General features: G+C 48.5%; 1 protein-coding gene across 1 annotated transcript in view; it reads left to right on the top strand.

The window, feature by feature from the left end:
* Window positions 1–27,529, top strand: part of ANTXR1 (ANTXR cell adhesion molecule 1) — a 72,977-nt gene that overhangs the window by 33,583 nt on the left and 11,865 nt on the right. The window contains exons 13-17 of the mRNA XM_088179909.1: window positions 4,897–4,992; window positions 13,333–13,374; window positions 20,227–20,322; window positions 20,751–20,918; window positions 27,073–27,153. Coding sequence (XP_088036035.1) covers window positions 4,897–4,992; window positions 13,333–13,374; window positions 20,227–20,322; window positions 20,751–20,918; window positions 27,073–27,153 — 483 coding nt within the window. The remainder of the gene's footprint in view (window positions 1–4,896; window positions 4,993–13,332; window positions 13,375–20,226; window positions 20,323–20,750; window positions 20,919–27,072; window positions 27,154–27,529) is intronic.

Genomic DNA, 27,529 nt, shown 5'->3' with positions numbered 1-27,529 from the left:
GGGCCCTTGACCTGGGCGTTTGTTATTACCTGAGGTCTTGCTCGGTGGGACCTCCAGGGCACGAGATTTCAGGTTTGCTTCTACAAGAAATTTCTCTTAAATGCTGCAAGTATAACAGGCAGGGAGTGGTTTTGCTCCACGAGTCACCTCAAGAGTTAAACGTGCAGAGATTATTTCACTCTGATATTGCTGCATGGGCTGGTTTGTAATACCCTGAAGCGTGGTTGTCATATTGCAAAACCATGTTCCTATGGGTTGGGAAACAGGGAGTCACAGAAGAGACCAATAAACTGGAGGTGAGGGCAGGACAGGATGGAAGTTCTGAAAAGCTTTAATTTGAGAACCTAGCAATAGTTTGTGGCTGTGCCCCTGTGACAGTGCTGAGGTTAAACAGGAAATGCATCTCTGCACACATGGGCGCCCCACTTAGTAATGAGATTGAAACAGGGCACTCTGAAACAAAACGTTTTCGTTTATTGAAATGTTTTTCTGTTGAAAATGTGATTTCAATTTAAACTCAGTTTCGGAAGGAAACTTATCCCAGAGCTGCTGCTGTGTGTGTCCAGGTCATGCTGGCAGGTTCTTACCCCATCAGAGCCTGTGATGAGCCTCTCCTGCTCAGCTCAGGGGGCTGGAGGAAAAGTTCAGTGTTTTATAAAGATAACCACAGTGAGTTCCATAAGGATAAACAGCAATCAGGGGTTAGAGAATTTCCTTTCCCCAACCAAAGATTTTCCCCTGTACCAGGGTGCAGTGATCACTCCTCCTTCCCACCAGGTGTTTGTCCTGTTTGGAGTGTGAACTCCCCAGGACAGAGATTGTCCCTTGCTCTGGATTTACCTGTCCCTTGCTCTGGGATTGTCCTTTGCTTTGGGACTGTCCCTTGCTCTGGCTTTGTCCAGCTTGTGGGGAAGGGAGGCTGTGCTGCTGCTTGCACTGGGTTGTAAAGCAAATAACGAGATGCTGGAAAAGTGTTTGCTGCTCTCCTCTCAACTCTGGAAGGAGAGGAGGGAAACAAATCATTGCCAGAGGGGAATTTTCATGTCCCAGCACAGAAAAGAGGGGGAAAGGAACTGAGATCAGCTTTGCTGGGTGACCTCAAGCAGGTGCTTCGTTCTCACATCCCCTGCTGAGCTTGTCTCCTGCTCAAGCAGCTCCACGCAGACACGGACCAGAGGCTGACCCTGCAGAGCAGTGAGTTTTCATTTCCTTTTGGAAATTAGGCCACATTGTTTCTGTTATATTAAAAAATTCCTGTGTGTGATAAATGATGGGCAGCAGTTTCTGTTGCTGTGTGCACAGTAAAGTGAGAAACTAGGAAATAAAATCTTAAACAAAAATAAGATTATAGAAAACAAAACAAAATAAACTCAAACACAACAAAAAATGCCAGTCTGCTGTGTAGCAGCATCTTTTGGAAAGCCCTCAGGAATAAGCTGTAGTTCCATTGAAATTCCAGTGAACTGATTCCTGTTTTCCTATGAACAGATTTATTTTTGTTTCTGCGTTAGAAGCATTGAGGATGTGTAGGATGAAAGAGGGGCTTGGTACCACAGATCCTGACTTAGCTTTGTCTTGCCCCATGATTGCACCCATGTTTCCAGGGCAGGATTTGGGAGCCTGGTCTTGGGCAGAGATGTCAGCAGGGAACAGCAAAGGAATGTTGAGCATGAGGCATTTCCTCATAGCACACCATGCCTGGAGGGGCCATCCCTCCTCCCTGAGCATGAAATGTGCACCTGGCTCATTGTTCACACCAAGCTCTGGGCTGGGATCTTCCCTTCTGGGACATCTCCCAGGGTTTGTGGGTCAGTGGTCAGCAGGAAACACCCCAGGGACGTTTCTGGAGCAGACTTTGTCATTCCTTCCCTCCTCTCTGGAGGAGAACCTGCTCTCCAGGAGCTGGGCTGTGCTGGTGTCCCCCAGTGCCAGCCTGGCTTCTCACATCCTTGACAGCTCCACAGCTGAGAGGAGGCTGGATGGGCTTTGGGATAGCAGAAGGTGTCCCTGACCATGGGAAGGGAGCAGGATAAGATGAGCTTTAAGGTCCCTCCCAACCCAAACCACTCTGTGATTCTGAGATTCTCTCTATTTAGATATATATGAGGAAATATCTCTAACATGTCCTGCCCCAGATTTCCTGCCATCTCTCTGCTGCACAACATTTTCCTGAGGTTCTTTTCCACTCTGCTTCCACTGCCAGCAATACTGGCAGCACTTTCTCGGCTTTGCTGGACTCTGGCAGGGCAAAGGAGTCTTCAAGGCACAGCCTCCTCTCTTTTTCCACAGCTGATTTGTTTCAGAGTCTGCACGGGGGAGTTTTAACACGAGATGTGGAGCACCCCGAGGGGCCAGGCAAAGAGCCCACTGGTTTTTCTATTGGTGTTTCTTGGTAAGATAACAAGGTGCTTCAAAAAACAGCTCCAGGCACCGTCCAGGTCTCCAGCAGCTCTCAGGAAGCAAAGTGCCAGAGTTTTGCAGTAATTTGGCACAAGCTCTGAGAGCACCTTTGCTGCCTGGCTCTTGTCAGCTCTTCAGGTGTTGTGCAGTTTTAGGTTGTTGATCTCACCGTGTGCAGCCCCACATCTGCCTGTGGAAGGTGAATCCCTGTGACAGCAGCACCCATCACAAAAATCTGTGTGCATTTAGGGGATGGCCAGGCTTTTCTCCATTGATCTTTTCTTATGAAAAAACCTTCTGGTTTACTGTAAAAACTCTCTTTTTAAAATGAAAGTTCCCCGGTCTGAATAGCCAGTCTGTATTTAGTAAGTGTCAAACACACTCATTGCATTATTCCATGGTTCTGTGTTTCCATGAGTATTTGCATTGTTCTTCCAAATTTTGATTAAAAAAAAATAGAATTAAAACAGACATTTGAAAGGCTTCAGCCCGTTTTTCACCAGCTGCATAAGACTGGGAGGGAGGTCTCAAAATGCCAGTGGAACTTTTGCAAACTATCTGAGAGGCAGAGTTTTGTTCCTGTGTATCATTCAGCTTGGCTAAGTGGCAGCTTCTATCTCAACATAATCCAAACTGTATAAAACCTAATCGCACAGAGTGACAGATAAATTCTGAGTGAGACTGGGAAGATCTGGCAGCTCCAACCCTGCCTAGTCCTCTGCTGTGATATACAAAACCCAGGTAACCAGAGGAACAGATGTGCTGGGGTATCAAAAATTGGCCTTTACAGGTTGTTCCTGGGGGGGAAGAAAAGTAAAAACGAACAAAAAAAAAATCCCTAGAAAACAGTTTAAAAGCCACTTTAATTTGTTTTGGATTTTTGAAAATTGATTTTAGAGTACTCTTAATGACCAAATATTTTTTTTAATATGGGGCTGAGGGAACAGATAACAATTAGACATAAAAAGCCCGATTTCTTCTTTCAAGGCAGTAAAGCATTGAGATCACATTTTCTAAAGCATTGAATACCAGCAGGTTGCATTTTGCAGATGATGGATGTGCCTTTATGCTGTTTGTCTGGAGGAACAGCCCCCAGTGTACAGCTCTCTCTTCTCGAATGAGCTTTTTTTGTGTGCATTGGGGTCCAAGTTCCATTTCCGGACATGCCTTGGGTGAATTCTTCTCCTGTATGGATTACCTCCTCTTGCTTCCAAGTGTCAGAGATCAGGTTGTCTTGATCCAAGCTCTCCAGAAATTCTTTCTGCGCCAGCAAAGAGTTTGGAAAATGCTCTCAGCCTTGTTGTTCTTCCATTAGTCTGCATTCTGGAATGGTGGGAGTCAGCTGGCCCTTGAGTTGCAGGGATTCAAGCAGGCATTTCTCACACCCACAGGTCAGTCTGTCCCTGGACGTGTCCTCAGTCTGGCACCGTGGCCTTGACATTAGGTGGGGGGCTTTAAATGTCTGGCTCTTGCAGCAGGGACATCTCAGAGAGGTTTAGGTCAGGCCTTGCTGGTCTGGGAACAGCAGGATCCTGGGGAGGAGTGGGACAGGAAGGCTGGCACAGCTCAGGGGCACAGGCACATCTGGTTTGGTGCACATCTGGGGCTGGACAGCTGAACTGAGCTGGCCTGTGCAGTAGTCTGCAGTGCTGATCAATACTGGAGAATTGCAGATGAGTTTTAACTGGAGGAGTGTCCCAGCCAGAGAGGAGGGGACCTTCTGCAGTTAATGATGGGGAAACTCCCTGTGTGTCCTTGTGCTGGATGTTCAGACCTCTTGGAAAGCTCCTGGCAGAGCTGCTCTGAGTCAGCACAGCTGAGAGGAGCAGGAGGACCTGGGTCATGGTCATCACTACAAATTTTCTGTTTGGAGTTGGCTGTAACACCAACATCGCTGTCATTTTGTACTGCAGGAGGGAAGAGCTGCAAAGTTGCTTAAACTGCAGTGAAATCTTGCCAATATTGTGGCTGCCCCATCCCTGGCAGTGTCCAAGGCTAGGTTGGACACTGGGGCTTGCAGCAGCCTGGGACAGTGGGAGATGTCTCTGCCCATGGCAGGGGTGGGACTGGATGGGCTTTGGGGTCCCTTCCAACCCAAACCACTCTATGATTCCACCACTGTGTTGTGAACTCTTCAAATCTATCTTTAAGCCTTCACTTAAATATTCTGAGGAATGTTACATTAATTTTAATCTGAATTAAGTGTTTCATATATCTGCAAGGGTCAGAAAATGGATGCCAAACCTGTGAAGTGAAGGAGAGGTCTCAGCCTCTCTGCAGGGAGGGTTGGGAAGGGCAGGTGCTGCATTCCATGAGTGAGGAGAGAGGAAAGCTGCTCCTTGGCTGACAATTAAACAGAGTGGGACATCAATAACCATGGCTAAAGTGGCAGTAAGTGGGGAAGGGCCTTTGGGACACAGCTGGGGGTGCAGGGGGGGATGTGTGTGAGGACAGCTCAGTGTCACACGTGTCACACGTGTCTGTGTTCCCCTCCAGTCCGACGGGTCCATCCTGGCCATCGCCCTCCTGATCCTCTTCCTCCTGCTGGCTTTGGCTCTGCTCTGGTGGTTCTGGCCCCTCTGCTGCACCGTGGTAAGTGATAGAAGCCATCAGCACAGAGCAGCATTTCCGTGCTGCCTGGCTTTAAAAATGAGGGGGAGGGAGGAATGGTTTTCCACAGGACTGAGCCCAGAATGGGGCAGCATTTCTGCCACTGCTGGCTCTGCTTTGGGCTTCTGTTTCATCTGCCCAACCATGGATTAGACCCATGGAACAGCAATTCTGCCAACGCCCAAGCCTTGTCAAGAGCCTTTTAGTCGTGTGTTTTGGTCACAAAATGGAAATAGTTTGCAGAAATATCTTCCTTGCCATGCCTGGTCTGGATCTTCTAACCCTGGTGCCAGCATATCTGTACTGCAGGGCTACTGTAGAAGGGCAGGATTGATCAGCCCACACTGCAGTCCTGGTTCTGCCTCAGGTGCAAGGAAAAGACATTTCTAGGTGTCAAAATTTTTGCAAGATGAACTGTGTTTCCTGGATCACCATGTCTGAAAAGTACTTTGAATATCCCGGTGACAGTAACGTCTGACTGTGCTTCACTGAGCATTGTCTTTCCTCCAGGCCCTTTCACAAGAGTTCAACAGCACAATCACAGAGTTAATGCTTTGAAAGGGCAGAGAGAAATCAGGAGAAAACAGGGGAGAAGGAAGAAGTGGAGGGAGGCAAGAAGGAAATCACAGGACTGGAGATGAGTGCTCATCTCCTGTGGTTCTGCTGTCTGTGTGCACAGACCTGTCACACCATGAGCATCCCTGCTGGGCTCATTACTGAGGAGCTCACAGTGCAGGGAAGCTCTGCTCTTGTTTTGGATCTTGTTTGTGCTGCAAATATAGAATAAGAATTAGGGATGCACAAATGTCAGCAGAATTGGAGCCTGGGTTTGTGACTGGCTATGTGTAACGTGTCAGAAGCTGCTTTAAGGCTGCCCAAACTGGCTCCAGTTTCTGGGTCACCATCATTACTCTTGATTTTAAATCACAGACCCAGTGTTGTAAATTTGCACCATGTTGTACCAAACCTACAATGAAGAGCAGAGAGCTTTGGAGCCACACACTGCAGGAGCCACTTGCTGGAGGATGAGTCTCAGTGCTGAGATGTGTTATCCAGAGCAAGGATAGAAATCTTGCAGGAAAAATCTTAGTTATCTATTTCTGTTCCTGGCTGAAAATGGGGATAAAACGCTTCTCTTCACAGTAGTTTGGCACCTCTGTCCCAAGATGAAAACCAGAATGGAAAAAATATTTATTTGGACTTTCAGAACAATAAAAAAAAATGGTTCTAAAATTGGCCAAAGGACTAGCAGCGTGGTAGGTTGCTCAGAGTTATTTGTCTAAACTAGATGGCACATTCCCAGAGGAGCTGGGCCAACTTTTTGTTGGCACATCTGCATGGAAGTCAGTGGAGATGTGCCCTGTGCAGACATTTGCATTGGGATTTGGAGGAGAACTGAGGGGAGAGAGGGAAAATGCTCTCAGTGGTGCTGCTGGTTTAGGGATCTGTTAGAGCAGAAAGGTGAAGCTGATGAGAAAAAGGCATCAATAAAAGCAGCAGGGCATGGAGGGGATGTGGAGCTGTCGGTGTAAGGGCACTGTTGCTCTGCTGCAGTGGAATGTGTGAGGACAGTGCTCATGTTACAGCCCTGAGTGTGAAAAATAGCCAGATAAGCAAGGTGGGTGCAGCAGAGAGAGGCAATCTCTCCTCCACGTGAGACTTTATAAGCTTAATATTTTCCAGATTTAAATCCTCCCCTTAAAACATTTGTTGTAGATAAAAGCTTTTCCTCGCTCTCCTCCTTTACCTCCCGCGTTCCCTCCTAGCAAGGTCTGTAAGTGGGGACTGTCTCACTGATATTTTTCCAATGTAGTCAAACACTTCCCTGGAGCTGTTGGAAAGATTTTATTCCAAGAGCCTGTATGAAATCTCTTCCACCTTTCTGGGAGGGCATCCGGTGTGTTTGGCAGAGGATCAGGATGCCTCACTGTGCACTGCTCACCCAAAAGTTCTGTGAAATTCAAGATAAACCCGTGGAGGAGTGCCCAGGCTGTCAGCCTGGGGATGGGGAAAGGGAGCCCAGCAGAGCTTAGTGACTGCCCTGGAAGTGGCACAGGGAGGAATGCAGTGTTGTCAGAAGTGAATTAAGGGCAGAGGAACTGCCTTGCACAACAGCCCAGAGCTCCAGCCTCGAATAACCAAACCACAGACCCAGAGACATTGCCGTGGATTCCAGCCCAGGGATGTCTCAGAGATAATTGAGGATGTGTCCAGGGGGAAAAGGAAAAAAAAAACACAACAAACTTTTCTCTTACCGAGTATAAATTTGTTTCTGAGTGACAAGCACATTTCTAAACCCTGAAATTCCTCTTGGCATGCTTTTTAATTAAATAGGAGTCATTACTATCCAGCAGTTCTTCAGGAAAGACACTGAGCCAGCTTCATCCCTGGAGTAAATGGACTGGAGTCAATAGACTCACTCTGGAGGTTTATCTGGAGCCCAGTATCTCCTTGGCACAAGCCCATAAAGGAATGCTGTTTCCAAATGTATCCAAGTTTATTGGTCTCAGAAGTATTCTGGGATGAAGTCTGGAATTTACCACTTGGTTTACAGTAGAGGCAATTGTTGCTTAGTAGATCAGAGCAATAATAACTCTTTGCTGTGCCTGATATACCAGCACAGGCATAATTTCCCTGGATACCTGTGGAGGATATTACAAATCATGGGAGGCAGGCATGAACCTCTCCAAAGGTTGTAGGAGGTTGATTGAATAACAGAAAAAAAAAGGAGCAATTCTGCTGTGCTGAACTCCCCAACACTGAACTCATGACAAGGACGATGGCAAGGAGGAAACAAGCACACAGACACCTCTGGCAGGGTGACCCCACCTTTTCTGGGCTGAGCAGATCTGCCAAGCAGCACATCCCAGCTCCTGGCTGCCCCTGCTCACTGCCTGTCTTCCCATTCCTCCTCTTTCCTGAGCACAGCACAGCCTGGAGCAGGAGCTGTGTGTGCAAGGGGCTGTTCAGATGCCCAAGGGTGAAATTGTTGTGGGTAGGAGGCCAATACGAGCCTCGGGTTTAATGTTGAGATAAATCAAATAGGTTTTAATGTAGAGGTAAGCCAAAGACATAATCAACCTCCAGAACTATCTTAAGGAGGACTTTGCAGGCACGTTGTTAGATTGGCCTGGGAATGGAGCTGCTGAAAGTGTTTGGATGCACAGTGAAGCAGAATTAATGTAATAGCTGGAAGGCTGGGCTGTGCTGGGATGGTCTCCCTTGCTGGGATGGTGCTCATCCATCACATCTCCTCCCGGGTTTGAGTCTTTGCCTCCCTTCTGCAGCCATCCAGGGTGGCCTGAGGGGCTGGGCGGGATTATTTGCCCACATAGAGAATCTGCCCCACCTCACTCATTTTCATACTACAGTGATTTTAAATGCAGGGGTGTGGCTGGCAAATAAATGAGGTGTTGGTATTTAAGCATCTCACACCAGTTTTAACTTTAAAGCTGTTTTCTGGAAGTAAGCTTGGAAGAACCCAGCAATCCATTTGGCTCTCAGTCTGTACTGCAGCTGACCAGAAGTTTTGGAAACAAAAAGCTGGATGGAGAAAATACAGAAAATATAGATTAAAACCACATGGCTAAACTGGTGGAAGAGCAGCTGAGGAAATGCACAGGCTCTGCAGCAACCCTGGAGAGCTATAGAATGGCAGGGTCCTGTTGGCTGGGTGAGATTCCTTGCAAAGATCCCTGGATTCTGCAGTTGTGCTGATCTGGGGAGAAGGGAGCACAGGATCACTTAACCACAGAATTCATCAGGAGTTAGTGAGCGAGGGCAAGGGCTCCTTTGCACAACTCAGAGTGGCCACCATGGTTTTCCTTTGCCCAGAAAAGGGATTTCATTTCCATAGTCTTCCCAAGAAACTGGGTCAGACACTTGGAGCACACCCCAGTGGCTCTGGCCTGGTTTATCTGTGTGGGTGAAAGCCCAGAAAAGGGAAGGACCTGTGCAGACACTGCGTTTTTGCCTGCATTCCCTGCAGAGCTGCATGCCAGCCCCATCCAGCTCCAACCTGCACCAGGGTTAATTCAAACAGAGCCTTTTTCTCTCCATGGTGTCCTGTCTTTCAGAAGTGCATGATTTTGGCATGTGCTATGATCCTGTATTGAATTTGCTTTGTGCAGTTCAACTCTAAATCTTAGGGGAGAAGCAGCCTTTTCTTGTAGGTTTAATCAGTTAAAATTGAGCTTCCTGAATCTGCTCCCAGGCTGACCTGGGAGAGGTGAACTTAAAAGGATAAGCTGGCTTTCCACTGCACTTCCTGTACCTCTTACTTGCATCTCTAAGAAGAAGATTGTATTTTATTGCAGATGAAGAAATTGGGACAGCCCCCTGCTTGTGTTAGCTTTGAAGTGTAGAGCAGATCTCCAAGGATTTAATGGATACTGAGAAGATACAGAAAATATGACAGAAATAAAAAAGAAATGTTCCTTTACCCAACTCATACCTCAAATATGAAGCAGTCACAGGACTGAGAGGTCAAAACTATAAATATGTAAGGGAAAAAAAATAGAAAATTAGTCAGATGGATCATATTTAATGCTATTAAAAATCCTTGTTTATTAAGGTAGCAATAATACATATTCAGTGTTTTCCAGAAGAGTGAAGGTAATTAAGGACAAAAATAATCTGCTCAGTTAACAGCATGCTTCCAAACTGTAATCCTAATTAGAGGCAAAGTCCTTTATTTCTTATTTTGTACTATTTGCTTCATTTTAAATGATGGTCTGTCCCATCCTACAGCAGATACTCTCCTCTGACAAGAAACATATTGCCACTATTTATCATCTAAAACTCCAGGGATGGTTACTGTGTGATTGCTGGACACTGAGAGCTGGTGGAGATTTCTGGGCTCCCAAGACATCCTAGACACATTCCTGGAGCCTGAAAGATTTGGATTCAGCATGTGCTTTCTTATGCCTGAATGGCTACAGAAATTTCAGGGTGACAGAAAATTCATCCTCCCAAAAGTTTTTAACATTCCAGGAGGTGGCTGATAGCATTCCCCTGCTTTGCCATTGGGTTATCCATCAGAAACTGCTGCTTCTCCATGGATCTGAGGCACGGAGAGCCTCAGCTAACAGAGCCCTGTCCTTCACATATTGAGATCTGTGGGGAAAGGCAAAGAATTACTTCACTGGCCTGGATTTTCACAGTTGAGTGTGTGGAAATGCTGACAACTGCTCTCAAGGTTCCTTCTGTGCCAGGGAGAGCCAGGGGCCACCTCTCTACCCCAGGGGCCTTCACCCTTGGAAACAAATGAGCCTTGCCAGGATTTTATAGCATGGTGATGGTGGAGAAAATCCAGAAAATATAGATAGGTGATGGTGTAGAAACATTCGGGTGTTCCTCACCTAGAGAGCAAACCCAGGGCTGAACCATTGTGTTCTTCTCCCAGACACAGGGGTGGGAGACCCAGCAGTCCCAGGGATGGCTCAGGATCATCCAAACCCCACATTTGTGTCCATGGAGCCCACGTGGACAAACACTTGCCAAGCCAAACTGGCCAGAGTTCCGTGCTGGGCCTGGCCTGCTCCCCACTGATCCTTCAGCAGCTCTGGGGGCCACAAGGAGGTGACCATGGGGCTGTGTCCTCACTGGGTCCCTGTGATGGCGTTTTTGCTCTTTTGAGCTGTTTCTGGTTGTGCCAGGTGAGTGGGCCCTGGGCATTGCTCTGGATTCCTGCTGTGCCCACTGCTGGGGGATGGCACCAAGGTGCCACTGGCTTCACTGCCTTCCATGTCCCAGAACAAGGGTCTCAGTGCCCCAAAACAAGGGTTTCAGTGTCCCAAAATTAAGGTCTCTGTGCCCCAAAACGAGAGTATCAGTGTTCCAAAACAGGATCTCAGTGTCCCAGAGTAAAGGTCTCGGTACTCCAAAACAAAATCTCAGTGCCCCAAAACAAGGGTGAGGATTTCATGCACACAGAGCTGTGACTGTAACAATCCAAAAGGGAGAAGTAAAAGATTTGTGCTGGTGGAAGGCCCGGGCAGCGAGTCAGAAATGAGATTCTTTTGTAAGATTTGAACTTTGAAAGGTCATACAGGCTCAAAGGCCCAGGAGACTGAACTCCCCCATATCTAGACTTGTCCAAATTAACCAATCATTGCTGCCAATTTACAGGGAGTTCAGTTGCTCCTAGAAGTGAAAAGCACTCAGAAATGGAAGGAATGTCTTTTCTTCCCCCCTCTTGGCCTGTGATAGAAAACACTTGTTGTGTTTACAGAAGTCAGTCAGTTTGTGTGTACGTGTGTGCATAGGGGAAGGAATGCAAATGTATGGAAAGCAGCCATGTCCTCACTTCCAAGTGTGTAATCTCAGTGATACTGGCTGAGAAGTTGTGTTTGGATGCTCAGCTGGACCAAAATTGGGCTTATTCTGATGTTTCATTCCAATGTAAATGAGAGGAACTGCACTGGAGCAGGGGATGCTCCAGGAGGGAACCAGGAGGTTTCAGCAGGTGCATTTTGGATCAGATATCTGAAGTCTCTCAGTATCTGATAGGTTTGTGTTCAGGGATTTGGTTCAAAAGATCTGTTGACAAATGCCAGCCGTCAGACTGGCCAAAATTAATCTGAAAAGATCTCCTGTGTCTTTTGGTGCATTGCACACTGTCAGTATTTATTGTGTCAAGGGACACAGAAGTGATGGTGCTGTCTCCATCTGACAGCTCTGATGATGCTGATATCCAGAATTTCCTTTCCACAGATTAATAGTGGCATGCAGACAACTTTTCATCTGCTTTTCACAAAATCTCAGAATTATTTAGGTTGTGAGAGACCTCTGAGATCACCAAGTTCAGCCTGTGGCCAATCCCCACCTTGTAAAGCACAAAGTCTCTTCAGCAGGGGTTCCCTGAGGTGCTGCAGGCCACCCAAAGAGAAGCCTTGTGGCCAGGAGCAGGCAATGGCAGAGCCCAGCACTCATCCCTGCCCTGGGCTGGGACACAACTGCTCCAGCCCTGTCTCCTCCCCAGCCAGAGGCACATGCTCCTCATTAATGGCCACATTGCATGACTCGGGCTTTGCAGAGCAAAATAAAAACAGTGAGCTCATCACAGGAGGAAAAACACGAGTGAGAGGAATTGCTGTAAATATTTATATCTTCAGGGCCTTTAATGTGATTGCAATTTTCCCTTTCTGCATTTAAATGGCCAAGCTGTTGCTGTTTGGGACTGGGGTTTTTGGGTTTTTTTGGTTTGGTTTTTGTTTGGTTTTTTGTTTGTTTGTTTCTGATTGTTGTTGTTTTTAGGGTGATTTTGAAGCCCACACCTTATGTGCCCCATGCCAGGGCAGCCTCTGCCCTGACACCCAGCTCAGGACACTCAGGGTCACCTTCACTGGTGCTCAGACAGTCCCTGCCCCACAGCCTGGTGTGCACAGGAGCTGCCTGGTGCAGGTACACCCAGAGCAATCCCACCCTGGGGCATGGCACTGCCATGCCAGGGCTGGGGCTGTGCAGGGTGAGGTGTACCAGGGCTGGGGGACAGCGTTGGACGTGCCTGATGTCACTGCCCTCCCCTTGGAAAGCTCTCTGTTGCTCTTGGATACAGGCTCTGGGAGCAGAGCTGCCTGCCAAGCCCTGGATGCAAACTTTGTGCATGAAATAATGGCCTCACACCCACATCAACTGCAATGGTTTCTATGGAGAATATCCTGGACCAGCCTGCAACCCACTCTGCCTGCCTTATTAGAAACCTCAGTGAGCCATATATGTATATATATGTTTATATATTGATATTTTTTTAAGTTTATGACAGTGAGCCATAGTAACCTGATAATGTGAAAAGCATCAATGTGAAGAGCATGAGGTGGCAGAGCCTTCTGGAATGAAAAAGGAAGAATGGTCTGGGAGCAGGAAGCTGAGTGTTATCACTGCTTTGCAATGTCCCCAGGGCATTTCGCTTCACGTTGTTTTTGCTTTCCAGGCTTTGCAGACAGTCAATTATTTGGGGCAGGATTTGTGCACGTGTGCTTGGGCAGGAGAAGGAGATGCTGCTTTTACTGTAGTTGTTCAGGTGAAGCATCAATGCTTGGAGCCAGCACTGACTGTGGCAGCTACTGGGATTGGGAGAATCAGGGATATCAGACTTAGAATTTTCTGTTGCCTCACCTAATGAGCCATGTGGGTGTGGAGCTGTCATTAGGAATGTCTCTGTGACAGGGCTTTGGGACACCTCCTGCTCCCCCTCAGTTACAGAGGTGTGCCAGTAGCACATCCTGTAGTTTTCTCCTCTGGATTTTTTTTTTTGTGACATTTGAGTCGTGCTGAAGAATAAAGCATGAATTTATGATTGTTTCTCTTTAATCCTTTTAGATCATCAAGGAGCCTCCCCCACCTCCTGCAGAAGACAGTGAGGTGAGTGACACTGACCCCAGCTCTCCTCGGTGTTCAGGACAGTGTTTGGTTCAGTCTCCTCAAAAAAGGTGATTACATCTGTGAGTTCAGGAAAGGACAGCTCAGACAATACCTGACCTGGTCAGAACAGAGTCAGGCTGTGATTCACACAAGGGACAGCCCTTCAGCCTGTGTTTAACCCTGAAGTTAGTGGAACCTGTGCTCAGCTGCCCTTCTGGAATGGCACAGTAACGATTTTGGTGGTTTGGGATACATAACCACTCCTGGAAGGAGCTCCCAGTGCTGCTGTGAGAAAAGGGAGCTGCTGGTCCTTGCACTGTCTGAGGCACACTCAGAGCAGATGTAAAACCCCAGCAAAATGCCCCGACATCAGCCAGGGAAGTTCTAGTGGAGAGTAATCAACAAACACTAAATCAACATTGAAGCTTCCATCTAAACTCTGCTTACAGGTTTTAGATGAGCCTTGCCACAAATGGTTAAAGCCCTGCCACCATTCCTGAGCAGGCTGTGCCCAGGAACGTGCCCCGTTTTCCATCTGCCCCTTTCTCTTTCAGCACACAATAAGTCTCTGTCCTCTCCCAGTGTTTTCCACGTGGGATTCCTCTGCATCCCTGGGCTCTGTGCAGGGCACTCTGATGGCAATGGGAGCTTTCCCATTGACTTCACCGGGTTTGGATCAGTTCCTCTTGAATATGCAAGTAAAATTAGCTTTGGGTCTGTGCTCAGAGTGGTTTGGTTGGGTAGCTTGCCTTGCTTTCTGCTTCTGGAGACAAATTCATTGCCTGCTTCAGCTTGCAAGTGGAAAAGCTTGTGAAATAGTGCTCTCTGCTCTCCACGAACCTGGCCCAGGGAATGTGGGCTGAGCCAAGGCTCAGGAAAGCTCAGGCCTCTGCAAGGAGCAGGGATGCAGCCTTGGTTCTCCCTGCACTGTCCAGGGCCAGCCCTGGAACCTCCACCTCAGGGCACTTCAAAACAGGCCTGAAGCAAACTCCAAATCAGACCATTCCCAGACCCAAGGGGGTTTGCATTTGGACCCAGTGCCCCCTGTGCCTCTCTCTGCAGGCACCTGGCCCATCTCCTTGAGCAGACATTTGTTTGGGCTGTGTGAAAATCCACCAGCTTTGTCGGCTTTTGTCCTCTGAATGGAAAGGAAAATATTAACCTCAAATTGCACATGCTTTCTTCTGCATCATACATGCCTCCAAGCCAAGGGATTCAATTGCTGAAATTAATTAAAATACATCATTCTGGAATGCTGGCTCCCTGGCCAAGAACTGGAGGGGGAAATTACATCCCCTGAGAGGGGAAGACATGTGTCACCGCTAAGGAAGTCTTTTGTCAACCCAGAAAGTGCTGCAAAAGCAGAGCAGTCACTGCAAAATTACAGTTACAGCTTGAAATTCAACTTGTCCAGACTTTGGTTGTTCCCTGAGAGGGCCCTGCAGAGTGACTGAAAATTGGCCTTCAGTAGGACCTGTGCTTTACCTGCTGCCTCATCAGTCCAGGAGGGGACCTGGACATTCCTTCGTGTGTTACTCTCCTCTTTGGGGACTTTGGCATGGCAGCGTTTGGTTACAGCAGTCATGGATTGGTTTGGGTTGGAAGAGACCTCACAGACCGTTCCATTCCATCCCCTGCCATGCCAGGGACACCTTCCACTATCCCAGGTTGTTCCAAGCCCCATCCAACCTGGCCTGGGATACTTCCAGGGATGGGACATCCATCTGTGCCAGCTGCTCCGGGGTACAATTTCACCTGTACTTCCCACCAGAGCACATCCCCTAAGCTCAGTTATCCCAGAGTCAACATGCACATTTAACAGCCAAAGTTTTTTTAAGAAAGGAAATGTAGTTTATGCTATTTTAGAAGCTGTACAGCATCAGGGCAGTGCTCGGAAACCAGTGAGGCTCAAAGCTGTGACTTACACTGGTTTTTCCCAGCCAGAAGAGCTTCCCACTACTGACAAACTAGCAGCAGCTCTGAAAAGATGCATTTTGTTGGTGCCTTTACTGGTCCACACAACGGGACTGACAGTGGTACCATGCATTCTCAGAAGATTGAAGCCTCAAGATTTTCTACTTGCTCTAAACAAATAGAGGATGAAGTTGATTTTCTACAATCCAGGTTTTTAGGTGTTGCAGATATCCCTCTCCCCTGCAAGAATCCAGCAGCTGCTCCTCTCCAGCAGGAAGGATTGCTGGTCCCTTCAGCAGCGGGGTTATAGGAGTTGGATTTTTTTCTTCTCACTAAATTCTTGGCCATAAAAAAAAAAAAAAGAAAAAACACAAGGAATTCTTGCATCAGCAGGTTTGGGAGCTGAAGCCCACAGGAGGAAGGAGAATGCATTACACCAACAATGAGGGAGAAGCAGCCTCTGCTGTCAGACCTGCCAAAGGTTTCACTGAACTTTGCTTCAGAGGCCCTTTGAGACACGTTGGAGACACTTCACTGTTGGTGATGGAAACCACGATTGACCAGAAACTCCCAATTAATTCATCCCAAAATTGCAAATGTTGTCAGCTCCCACTGTGCTGCTCGGGGAGCTCGGGATGCTGAGGGTGAAGGCAGGGAAGGACACATGGTTTCACTTAGGCCAGGAAGGATTGAGTTCAAGCCAAGCGGAAGAGGTGAGTGCCTGGAGGAGCCAGGAGCACCTTTCTGGCCTGTGATTAGTCACTGAAGGTGGATCAAAACCACATTCTTCCACCTCCAGTGAATTGGAAGGCTTTTTCTAGCCCTGCTGGAGGAAGACAAAGACACAGCTGCTTTTACTCCTGTGCCCCATCACCTCTAGGCTGGGTTTATTGGAGCAGCTCTGCCCAGCTCAGAGCAGGCTCACTACAAGGCTGAAGCTGGTTCTGCTATAGCAACCCATCCTCAAAATACAAGAAGAAACCCCAACTGCAGGGCTTTGCAGCTTCCAACAATTCCCTGCTCAGTCCCTGGCCCAGGCCACAATTCTGCTGCTGTCAGTCCTGGGCAGACAGAGGAACCCACAGCTGGGTCTGCCCAGGCACCACTTGCTCCCACAGCAGCAGTCCAGGGACACAAAGCTCCCTGAAGTCTGGCAAAGCCAGGCAGGAGATCAACCAGATGCCCACAGCTTTCCTCATCACTTAGACCCTTTTTTCCTGCAGCTCTGTCGCCCAACATCCACAGACATCCCTGGTGTGGCAGGGGAGACAAGCCACCAACCAGCCCGGAATGGGATAATTCTGATGTCTGTTGTGCTCTTGTCCACACACAGCACAGCAAGCACTCACAGGGAGGTGCTGGGGAGAAAGGGCCCTTCAGCAGCCCTGGCACAGCCCCTGAGGGCTTCAGCACTGTCCTGGGAGGCAGCAGGGACAGGAGGGACTTCACTCCCCACAGTGGAGCCGAGGGAGGAGCCCCTGTTCAGCTGGACCCACACTGACTGCTGGGATCTGATCTCTCCCACAACATTCGTGAGGACAGGATGCCTAAAGGACATCCAGAGACGCTGGAGAGCTGCTCGAACCCTCAGTTATTATCATGGAATGCTTTGGGTTGGGAGGGTCCTGAGAGATCATTCTGCTCCACCCCCTGCCATGGGCAGAGACACCTTCCACTAGACCAAGTTGGTCAATTATTGCTGTTCATTGTTCTCTTCCAAATTGTTTTCCTTGCTCCTTTTGGAAAGCCATGCTGGGGAGAGAGCAAAACAAGCTCCAGAAAAAGGATCTGATAGGAATCTCTGTAGACACCAAGGCAGAAAATTTATTCCTCAAATGAAGCAAGGTGGTGTGCCAATGCTTCTCCTTCCCTGTAGTCCCTTTTTACAGTGACCTGTGGAAGTATGGGAGGAGGAGAAAAGGAACCTTCCACGAGACAGACATTTAAAAGAAAAAATGTGGGGCTGTCACTGGCAGTAGGTGAGGTGCAGGTATTACACCATGGAGGTGTGGAGTTTCATAGCCAAATTTCAGTTTCCTATCCAATTTCATGTGAAATACCCAGGCAGGTCCAGTGCAGTGCAGAGGCTGTGGGAGTTGGGTTAATCCCATGCTGATGTTGATTCCCATGACCTGATGGGAACTTCACCTTCCTGCACCTCAGTGTCTGAGCTCTGGAGTGGGAGCAGCTCAAACCCTTCTTTCAGTACAGCCAGGGCTCCCTCTGAGCTGTGCTCTGCTCTTGGAGCCACCAAGGATCTAGGCCAGGATAAATGGGGAGTTTCTGTGATGATCAAGTCCACCAAAGGCTGGTTAGAGAAACACTTGTGTCTCAAGGATGAGCTTGTATGAAGCTGAAGTTGTTGGGGCTGGAGAAGATTCTGGGGAGCCTTTGGAGGTACCAAGGAACCAAGCAAAACCTCCAGCAGGAGGAAATGTTCCCTGAGGACAGCAAGGTGTTCCCAAAGTGTCACAAAGCAGCTGAGAGGTGGCCATGGGATTTGGGAATGACTCCAGGGTTGGGAGAAGGGGTAGAAAGAAGTCTCAAGGACAGCTGGATTTGCCTCTGTGTTCTCTCAACACTAAAATTCGATGACAACATCTCTCACACAGAGAAATGATTGTCGTGGCTCAGCTCTTGGTGCAGGCAGAGCTCTCTATAAATGCTGAATTCTGACAAAATTCAGGCATTGCAGAGACAACTGGGAAAATAATTATAAGGGTGGGGAGAGGGGTAAGTTGTCCAAATTTTTTTTTTTAATATCTGGCCAAATTTAGTTTGAATTCTTACCCTGAGTGGTTCAGATGTCCCTTGTGGAGCCTGAATTATCCTTGTGTTACCCACAGATGAGGTTCCCTCAGGTCAGGGTCAAAGTATCCAGAGCCCAGCCTGGCCTCTGAGATAAACACAGATCTTTGTTTTCTGCAATCCAGCACTTTCGAGTCTGAATATCTGACTGTGAAAAGCAGTTCTGTCCTGCTTCTTCTTATTTGTTAAAAGAAACTCTAGCTCCATGTAAAGCAGATTTTGGGGGTGGAAAGCTGCCAAGTTCTGTACAGTTAATTTCCAGCATCCTTAAATGCACTTGGATTTTCCAGGGCTGTTTTTGATGCTGCAGCTGGGTCAGACCTGGAGCTCCCCAGGTGCCATGTGTAGGAAAATACAGGTGAAGCAGGCAGGGAATGGGAATTTCATCCCTGGCTCACAAATTGGGGTGATGGATGGGGGGTTTGGGTGCTCTTCCTTCCCATTTTCCTGCTCCTCCCTGCCCTGAGCCCTCTTTCCAGTGTGTAGGGCATCACTGGTGGGGGCTTCTTGCTTATGTTGCAAAACTTCCCCTGCCTTCCCAAACATGTAAACAGGCTCGTTCTGCAGATAACTTGTGACTCCTTTGTTTTTCAAGTGTCCGTGCTGCCTCTCTGTGCGTGTGCTGTTGTCCTGGGCTTGCAGGGCTTTTAAGGGCTTGTGGGGAAAATTTCCTAAACCTTGGTATTTCCTGTTGTGAGAAGTCCAGTCTGTGCTGAACTGAAGAGAGAGAAGGAGAATTGCTGAAGGAAAATATTTAGATGGCTTCGCTTCCACTTTTTTTTTTTTTTTTATAAAAAACAACAACAAAAAAGTCCTGATGGAAAACTTCATGCAGAGATATTGAGTTCTTGGGTTGCAGCAAAGAGCTCAACAGCTCTGCCAGGGGCCGGGGAGGGAGGTCGGCTCTGAAGAGAAGAACCTGGTAGTTGTGACCAGTTGTTCACCCTTCCCTTAGATCAGGACACGTTTTGCAGCCCAGTTTCTGTGTGTTTTGATAAACTGAAATGCTTTTGGTTGCTGTGAAAGCCAGAGTTCTTCTTGGATTTTTTTCCCCCCACCCAGTTTTTCAGTTTTCCTGATGGAGAGTTTCAATCTCAAAGTATTTTTGGCTTTTCCAGTTCTGGAAAGCTACTAAGTTTTGGAGCTTAGCCAAATCCCTGTGAAAAATTAAAGAAAGAAGAAGAAAAAAGAGAGAGGGACCATTTTTTATTTCTCTCCACATTTTTCACAGGAAATACTTCACGTTTTTGATGAACTCTGCTTTTCTGCTTTGCCAGTTCACAGCCTGAACTGTAGAAATTAAAGGGAAAGGCACTATAAGAGCTCCGTGTACACTCTGACCTTACAAAGTACAGAGACTTTAAAATACCTTGGATTTCACTAGAGCTTTAGCAGCCTCATTTTAAATAAATTGAAGGGAATTTTCTTGATCTGTTAATTCACCCAAATCTGAATGCAACCATGAGGTGCTGAGCACGTGTATCTCTGTGGCAGATGATGTTGAATTTAAACCTCATTTTTCACACAGGGCCTGACTCCGTCTGGCACAAGCCACAGGGCTCCCTGAAGCCACATGGACTTCCATGGGCAGCTGCCCCAGGTTCATTCCAGGATCTAATTCCATTCTTGGGACTTCTCCATGAGGTTTTCCCATCCTATCCCTCTGGGCCAGCTCTTCTCAATAAACCTGGGCTTTCCCACTGGGGTTGTTTCCAAAGGTACCCCAAGTTTGCCATCACTCAGGAGAGAATTTACTCCTTTTCTTACTCTTTCCCTGCATCCTGAGAGAGCTGAACTCCAATATAGGGATTTTCCTGGTCCCTGGAGGGTCCCTGCAGCACAGAGAGCCACGAGCAGCAGCTGCCTCTGCCCAGTCCCAGCTGAAGGGAAGGTGTGGCAGAGGTGAAAAATCCCAAAATCTCATTCTTGCTGGAGCTGTACCTTTCAAGTGGTGGTGTTTCTATCATGAAACATTGTCCTTTCACGAGTGTACATCCTCTGGGAAATAACGAGAGAGCAGAAGCTCGCCTGCCCTGCAGGCCCAAAGGACCAGGCAGCCTGGCAGTGGTTATTCCTTTCCATCCCTGCTCATTGCTCCTGACAGTGCCACCCCTTAATGCTGTTTTGCAGGAGGAGGATGATGATGGGCTGCCAAAGAAGAAGTGGCCAACAGTCGATGCCTCTTACTATGGTGGGCGAGGAGTGGGTGGCATCAAAAGGATGGAGGTGAGGAAATCCCAGCTCTGAGCTGGGACATCCCCTGCTACCCATGGAGGGGACTCGGGAGACAGGCACCAACTTCTGGAGGTTTTTTTGGTGCATATGAGTCCAGATCATTTTTCTATGGGAATATTTGAGACCCAAACATAGATTTCTGAAGTTTGGGACCATCTTGGGACCAGCAACATCCTGGGATACGGGGGCAGCACATACAAGGGAAAGGTTTTAGTTTTTCTGAAAAGCTTTCCCACTCCCACATTTCTCATGTACCATCACGAAGGACAAGTTCAAAATTTGGGCTGCAGGCTAGAAACACACATCACAGCTTGTGCATTGCCCTTCAGCTTGGATCTGGATACTGGGCAGACACAGAGGCAGGCTCAGAGGGGTGTGACTGCAGCAGGGGTGTGACACAGCCTGGTCCCTCCTTCCAGGTGCGCTGGGGAGAAAAGGGCTCCACGGAGGAAGGTGCCAAGCTGGAGAAGGCGAAGAATGCCAGGGTGAAGATGCCAGAGCAGGAATACGAGTTCCCTGAGCCCAGGAACCTCGGGAGCAACATGCGCCGGCCCTCGTCCCCTCGGAAGTGGTACTCGCCCATCAAGGTGAGCCCAGCCCTACCCAGGGTGTATGCTTGAAGTCTTTTTGTTGGGATGAGAGTTCACATCCAAGGTGACATCTGTGCACAGAGCCGTGGTCCCAGGTGCTGCTGGAGTGGCTGTGCCCGAGGGAGCCCCTTGAGTATGGGAGAAGGAGCCACATGGGGCACTGGGAGTTTCCCACCTGCTTGGTCAGGTTTGGGAGTTGTGTTGCTGAGAAATGAGAAATGGCTTCTCTGAAGGAGAACAGAGGCATTACTGTCCTGTTTCCTTCCTGCCCAGCAGCAGCCAGTGGGGTCAGCCAAAAGCTGTGAGCCAGGCTGGAGATGTTCCCCCCTGCAGAGTCCCTGGGGCTCCCTACACTGCCTTTGGCTCCTGAGCTGCTCCAGGTGGTGGCCAAGGAGCCAGGGCAGCCTCGAGCCTGGGCTCTCCTCATTGCCTGGGCTCTCCTCACTTCCTGGGCTCTCCTCATTGCCTGGGCTCTCCTCTGTGCCTGATCCTGCAGCTGGTTCAAATCCAGGGGTAGGAATGGCAGCGATACTTGGGGAGCCCGGCTGGATTCTGGAGATCCGGAAAAGTGAGAAAATTGAAATTGAAAATTTGCTTCAGCACCTTCTCTCTTTTCCCCTGGAAGATTATCATCCCATAAACAGAGCCTCCCAACCCCTCATTTGCAGTTGTGTTTAATGACTTCAACATGTGTCCATGAGGGCTGTTCACTCCCACAGTGGGACAGGGGGGAGGCAGCAGCCCCTGCTCCAAGTGGGGAACACAGGACACCCCAAATCCCAGCTCTGAGATGGGAGTACAGCACACCCCAAATCCCAGCTCTGGATGGGGAACACAGGGCACCCCAAATCCCAGCTCTGAGAGGGGAATGCAGAACACCCCAATCCCACAGAGCTGCCCCATGTTCCTGAACGAGCTGTGTTGTCACTTTGCATCAGGGCACTTGGAAAACCCACCAGGCCCACCTGGGAGTTCTCCTTGCTCCTGGAAATGACCTCATCCAGCAAGACACAGCACAGTCGGTTCTTGCTGCTGAGCTGGCTGATTTCTGATTTCTGACAGAAACACTGATTTTAGGACGAAGAGCCCCAAAGAGCTGCTCAGGCAGCTGGGACCGTGGGGGTGCAGCCACCTGAGCTCATTCTTTGAGAGCTGGGTCCTTTCCCACAGAAGATTCTGCTGAGTTTCTCCCCTTCCTCAACTGATGCTGTTGGATCATATCCCAGGAGACTTTCAGTAAATTTTCAGGATTTATTCTGCATGAAGGGAAATCAGCTCTGAGAGGAGGAGTCAGGTTTGTTGCAGATCTGTGTCCAGGATGGAAATTCTCCAAAGTTCAAGAGAGGCTTGGAGAGAAGATTCAATGTATGTAGGGCTGAGGTTCAGTTCTGACTCTGGAACAGCTTTTGCTTCATAAGAATTCAGTTATAAGGGCGCCTACAAATATTAGCAGCATCTCATGGGTGATATTCTTAATTCCTTTAGAAATGTCACTCTTATCTACCATTCCAACTGTATGCAGGATAGGGACAGTTCCAGTCCAAAACACTGTGTTCAAATACTGCCAAAACTTTGGAGTCTTCCACATCTGGATAGTATTTAGCAGCCTGGACAAGAATTTACCTAATTATTAATTACCACCACACCCCTTACTGAGCTGCACCCAAAAAGTGGATGGAGACAGGATAACTGTCTCCAACACTTTCCTCATGGACAATCATCAGCACTCATCAAATCCAGGAAGGATCATTCCTGTGGAGCACAGCCCTGCTCTTGCTCTCCCTGGGCAGTAAGGAATTAGCAAAATTGGCAAAATCCATCAGCAGTCTTGGCAGAAAGCCATGTCCTGGAGGTGTGAGCACAGGAGATGGATTTGCAGGGAAGGTGCCTGGGTCTGGACCCTCAGCCAGGGCAGCACTGGCTGGGATCCATCCTGCTTTGTCCAGTCTGGATTTTAAAGTAACAGAGAGGCTCCCACCACTTCCTGGGGGGAATATTTCACAGACCTCACCCATAGGAAAAGTCTCCTGACAGTCACCTTGAATTTTCCCTCATCCCCATGCTCCAAGTGCGCTGTGGATAAAGCAGATGTTAAATTTCCACCCTCTCCACTGGGCTGGTTGAAGCACCCTTTTGGGAGCAGATAAACATGGCTGTAACAAGCTACTTAAAAAAAAAAATCATGGGTAAAGGAGAAGGGCAAGAAATTAAACTTCAGGAACAGTGAACCAAGGATGCTTGAACTTGGTAAAGAGCCAGGAAATTCACATTTTAGTACCAGTCATCTTGCTGGTCACAAGCCTCTTCCACACTGCACAAGTACCAGGCCCTACTTCGAATGTTCTCCCTTTTATAATGGAGTTCTTCTTCCCTCTATTTTTCAGTCTTCCCTGAGTCATGTCTATAAGTAGGTAGACAGCTGAGAGTGGATAGATTGCTTTTTTAAAATGCTCCAGAGATTTATTTGCTACCCAATGTGACCACTGACACTTAACAGATTGGGGTTATTATTGTTATTCTGATTTGCTGCTGTTACTTCTAAGCACGGTGCCAACTGGATTATCCTGCTTTTAAAATGTCATTTCAACTGTTTGAAAAGCCACTGCAGATAATCCAAGGGGAATGACAAATCTGAAAACTTCTTAAGAATCTCGCCAAGCCCTTGCTTGGTCTGCCAGGGAGGGGCAGCACAGAACGTAGGTGGAAGTGAGTCAGAGACACAGAATCGTGAAGGATGGCAAAGCTCTGCAGGATCCATCCAGTACCACCACCATGTTCAGCATTAAAGCATGGCCCTGAGTGCCGCCTGCACCTTTTCTGAACATCCCCAGCAGTGGGGACTCCACCAATGCCCTGGGCAGCCTGGGCCAGGCCTTTCCAACCCTTGCAGGGAAGTTTTTTCCACCATCCAACCCAAACCTCCCCAGGCACAACCCGAGGCCGTTTCCTCTCATCCTGTCACTTGTTACCTGGAACAAGATGTCGCTGTAAGGGACGTGCGATATACCAATAGATACATTGTATTTTAGAATGCTAATATTTTGTTTCTTACAACTGGCTTTTATACACTCTATAAAGTTTACACTTTGTCTATTGGTTACAATGGATCAACATAATATTGATTGGTGTAAAGTAATCTATGCTTCTGTTTTTCACAAAACGTTTTTAAAAATAGTTTTTCCAGCTTAGGTTTCTTCTTGCTTATTTTCTTCTTGGTCTCCAGGCCAACGGCCTTAGTCAGAGAAGACCTTTCAAAACAAACTTAATTTATTAACCCCCTCTAGCCCACAGACCAGCTGTGGGTCCTACTATGACTAGAGACTGCCCCAGCCTAAGGCTGAACCAACAAGTGGTGCTCTCCAAAGGAAGCCTCAGGTGAATCCCACATGGGGGCAACTGCAGCACTGGGCCACCTGTCCCTGGCAGCTCCCCAGCCTTTGTCCCTCCTGTCTCCTCTCACAAAGCTGCCATGGCACTGCAGCCTGGCCACCTGGGTTTACAGACAGCTCCAGAAGTGCCTCTGCCCAACAGCAGCAGGTCTCAGGAGCACTGAGGTAACTCAGGGTCAATGCAGTGCTGAATTAAACACGAATTCAGAGGAAATTCCATGGCTGGAACTGTGCACTCCTTCATTTGTCATCTGCCCCTACTGTTTCTTCTCTCTGGGCTTCAGATCTAGTAGGACTCAAGGCTTTATTTGCCTTCAGACCTTCCTTTTTTTTTTTTTTCTCCAAGTGACCTCGTGCTTCAGCTGGGTTCCAGACAGGGAGGCGCAGCCCATCCATGGAGGGTTTCTGTTTCCAAGGGAAAGCATTGCCATTTCACTCCTTCAACCATCATCCTTTCCATGATGCACACTCCCTCTCTTCCACCCAGATGTCTCAGGCAGACCAGAGGCTCCCAAAGATGGAACTCTTGGCTTTTCCCAAAAAATCATGGTAGGCTCTTGGAAATTAGGACTGCAGAGTAAAAAGGAATTTTTTTTTTTATTCCATGGAAAGTTGTCACTTTGCCTCTGGTTTCCTAAAGGAGAAATGGAAGAAAAAGGTGCTTATTTCTTAAGCTGTCAGAGTGGACAGGAGATCAAGAGCTTCAACCAGCTCTGCTGCAGAGGAAAGATGGAGTGGAATAGAAGGGATGGTTTCCCTCAGCTCTAAGGAATTCTGCTGTCCAAAGTCAGAAGAATCTAACAGAGAAGTTTCTTGCTTCTTCCTCTGAGAATCACAGAGTTTCCTGGCTCTCACCTTAGGAAGTCTTTTCCCCATATCCTATGGAAACAAGTTCCATGCAGTCATTTTATGTGTCTGCCTCCACCCATGTGTCCCTGCAACTCCCAAACAAGCTCTGAACCATTGGCTGATCATGCTGGTGGAGAAATAGAGATAGATCCCAGAGGGGACTGTGGCCCTGATGGTTCCTTGGGGGGGGGGAGGAGAAGGACTCTGCCCCCATGAAAATGAGTGTTTAGTTAGACACCAGAGACCTGGGGTCACAAAGGACCTCCCAGACACCCCAAGTGTCAAGTCTGGAGTTCACACACCCAGAGCAGGCCCTCAGGAAAATCAGCTGCCTTACTCTGAGTGAGGATACTCACTCTTCCCCATCATTCTCCAGCATCCAGCTCACATTTCCATTTGTTCATCCTGTCCCACAACAGCTACACAGAACATTCCTGCTCTCACAAGGGTTTTGTAGTCCTTATTTCAAGGGTAGGGTGATCAGACAGGAGCTCCTGGGTCCAGTCATGTGCTGTTCTTTGGGTTTGATGCTCTTATCTGCAGCAAACAGTTTTGTACCAGGGGATAACTTTGTACATTCTCAGAGTGGCTTATCTCTGCAGGTACAGAAACGTTTGCTAGCAGGGGTTATGTTTGGGGTTCCTGCTCTAATATCACAGCACTCAGAGCATTCGGAACAATAATCATGGAAACATTAATAAATACTGCCTGTTGTAGACAATACAATAGACAGAAATTCTATTTCTCCAGAAAACAGAAATCTCAGAAATTCCTACAAATCTCAGGGTACTGAGTTCTTCACAGACCAAGGATCAGATGAAGTGAATGTGAAGAGAGTTGGATGAAACAATCTTGCCTCATGCCCTGTCTGTGGCCTTGCACCGAGGCAGCCAAAGTTTGCCCCTGTGCAAACCCTCCTGTAGCTCTCCCAGAAACTGAGTCCTTTTTGGAAAGGAAACCCTGGCCTGTCGGAGTGGGGGTAGAGCAGGAATCCTTCAGCAGCAGATGGATGTTTCAGAGCAGGTGATTTGGTGAATATTTCTGCATTGCAGAGCCCTGGGCTGCTCCTTCATTTGAGGAGCACCCTCAGGCTTGGCTGCTGAATTCCAGTCAGGGATGAATGCTTGGGCTGCACTGCAGGGAATGGCAGGGGGGTCTGACCACCCATCAGCCAGACTCTGTCTGCAAGAGCTTTCAACACTCTGGGTTTGGAGCAGAGCTCTCCCTGTGGGTATGGGCTGTGAGCCCACCCAGGCAGGACACTGGTGCTGCCCCTGAGCCCAGAGTGGGGCTGGAGGGCTCGGCAGGGCAGGGGTGACTGCCTGGAAAAGTGCAAATGGGAGCCGACATGGGGAGAGCATGGGTGAGCCTCCTTTGGTGGCTGCCAGGGAGGTGACCTGGCCATCACACCTGGCTGGGGCTCAGCTCTCCTGGCTCTGCACAGAGATGGGGTTTCGCTCAGTTCTCCCCAGCAGGTTGTTTTGAGCTATGAATGAGATTTCTTTGTCACGTGTCACAGTGGTCACCGAGGCTGGGGAGGAGCTGCTCAGCCCGAGCAGGAGGTGCAGCAGCTGGGAAAGGCTTTGCATGAGTTCATTGCTCACTGTCTGTGCTGATTTAACATTTTGCTAGCTGTGATGCCTGGAGCTGATGCCTGGAGCTGAGTAGGTATTAGTCTCTCCCTGAGCCCAGGCAGTGTCTGAGTCCCACATTACCTTTGGAAAGCCTGGCATGCTGTTATCTGTCAGACATCCAAGCGCTCTTCCTTTGCACTGCAGCGAGCTCACAGGAGTGTCTGTGAGAGCAAACATTGTTCTCCAGCATCTCCTACAGGCCCTAGGGTAAAACCTGCTCGGTCTGGGCACTGCACTTGGCCCTGAGCATCACAAACAGCCTGTTTGTTTTCCTTGCAGGGGAAGCTGGATGCCCTCTGGGTCCTGCTGCGGAAGGGATACGATCGTGTGTCCGTGATGCGTCCCCAGCCAGGAGACAAGGTACCAGCACCTCCAAACCCCTCCTTGCAGCAGGAACAGCAGAACCCTCTGCCTGCCTTCCCTTTGGGGCTGAAGGCACTCCTGACAGCTCAGAAGCAAACTCTCAGTCACATCTACCAGCTTTGTTTGTGGGGTTTGGCTGCTGTGGTTTCAAGGCTGAACTGTGCAGGTGCAGGGAAGAGCCCAGCACAGTCTGCCCTTGGAGCACAGAGCTGCTCTCCACCAGCCACAGGAGGAATTCTCATGGATAGTAAGGGATATTCCTGCATGAACAGTTAAGGATATTCCTGCATGAACATTTAGGGATATTCCTGCATGTTTTGAGAGGACCCGAGGGAATGGCCAGAGCTATGTCAGGGAGGCTCAGGTTGGTATC

The sequence above is a fragment of the Sturnus vulgaris genome, chromosome 28 (assembly GCF_052056855.1).
Source record: "Sturnus vulgaris isolate bStuVul1 chromosome 28, bStuVul1.hap1, whole genome shotgun sequence".
Lineage (NCBI taxonomy): Eukaryota > Metazoa > Chordata > Aves > Passeriformes > Sturnidae > Sturnus > Sturnus vulgaris.
The sequence above is the reverse complement of the archived record's forward strand: the minus strand, read 5'-3'. Positions and strand labels throughout refer to the sequence as shown.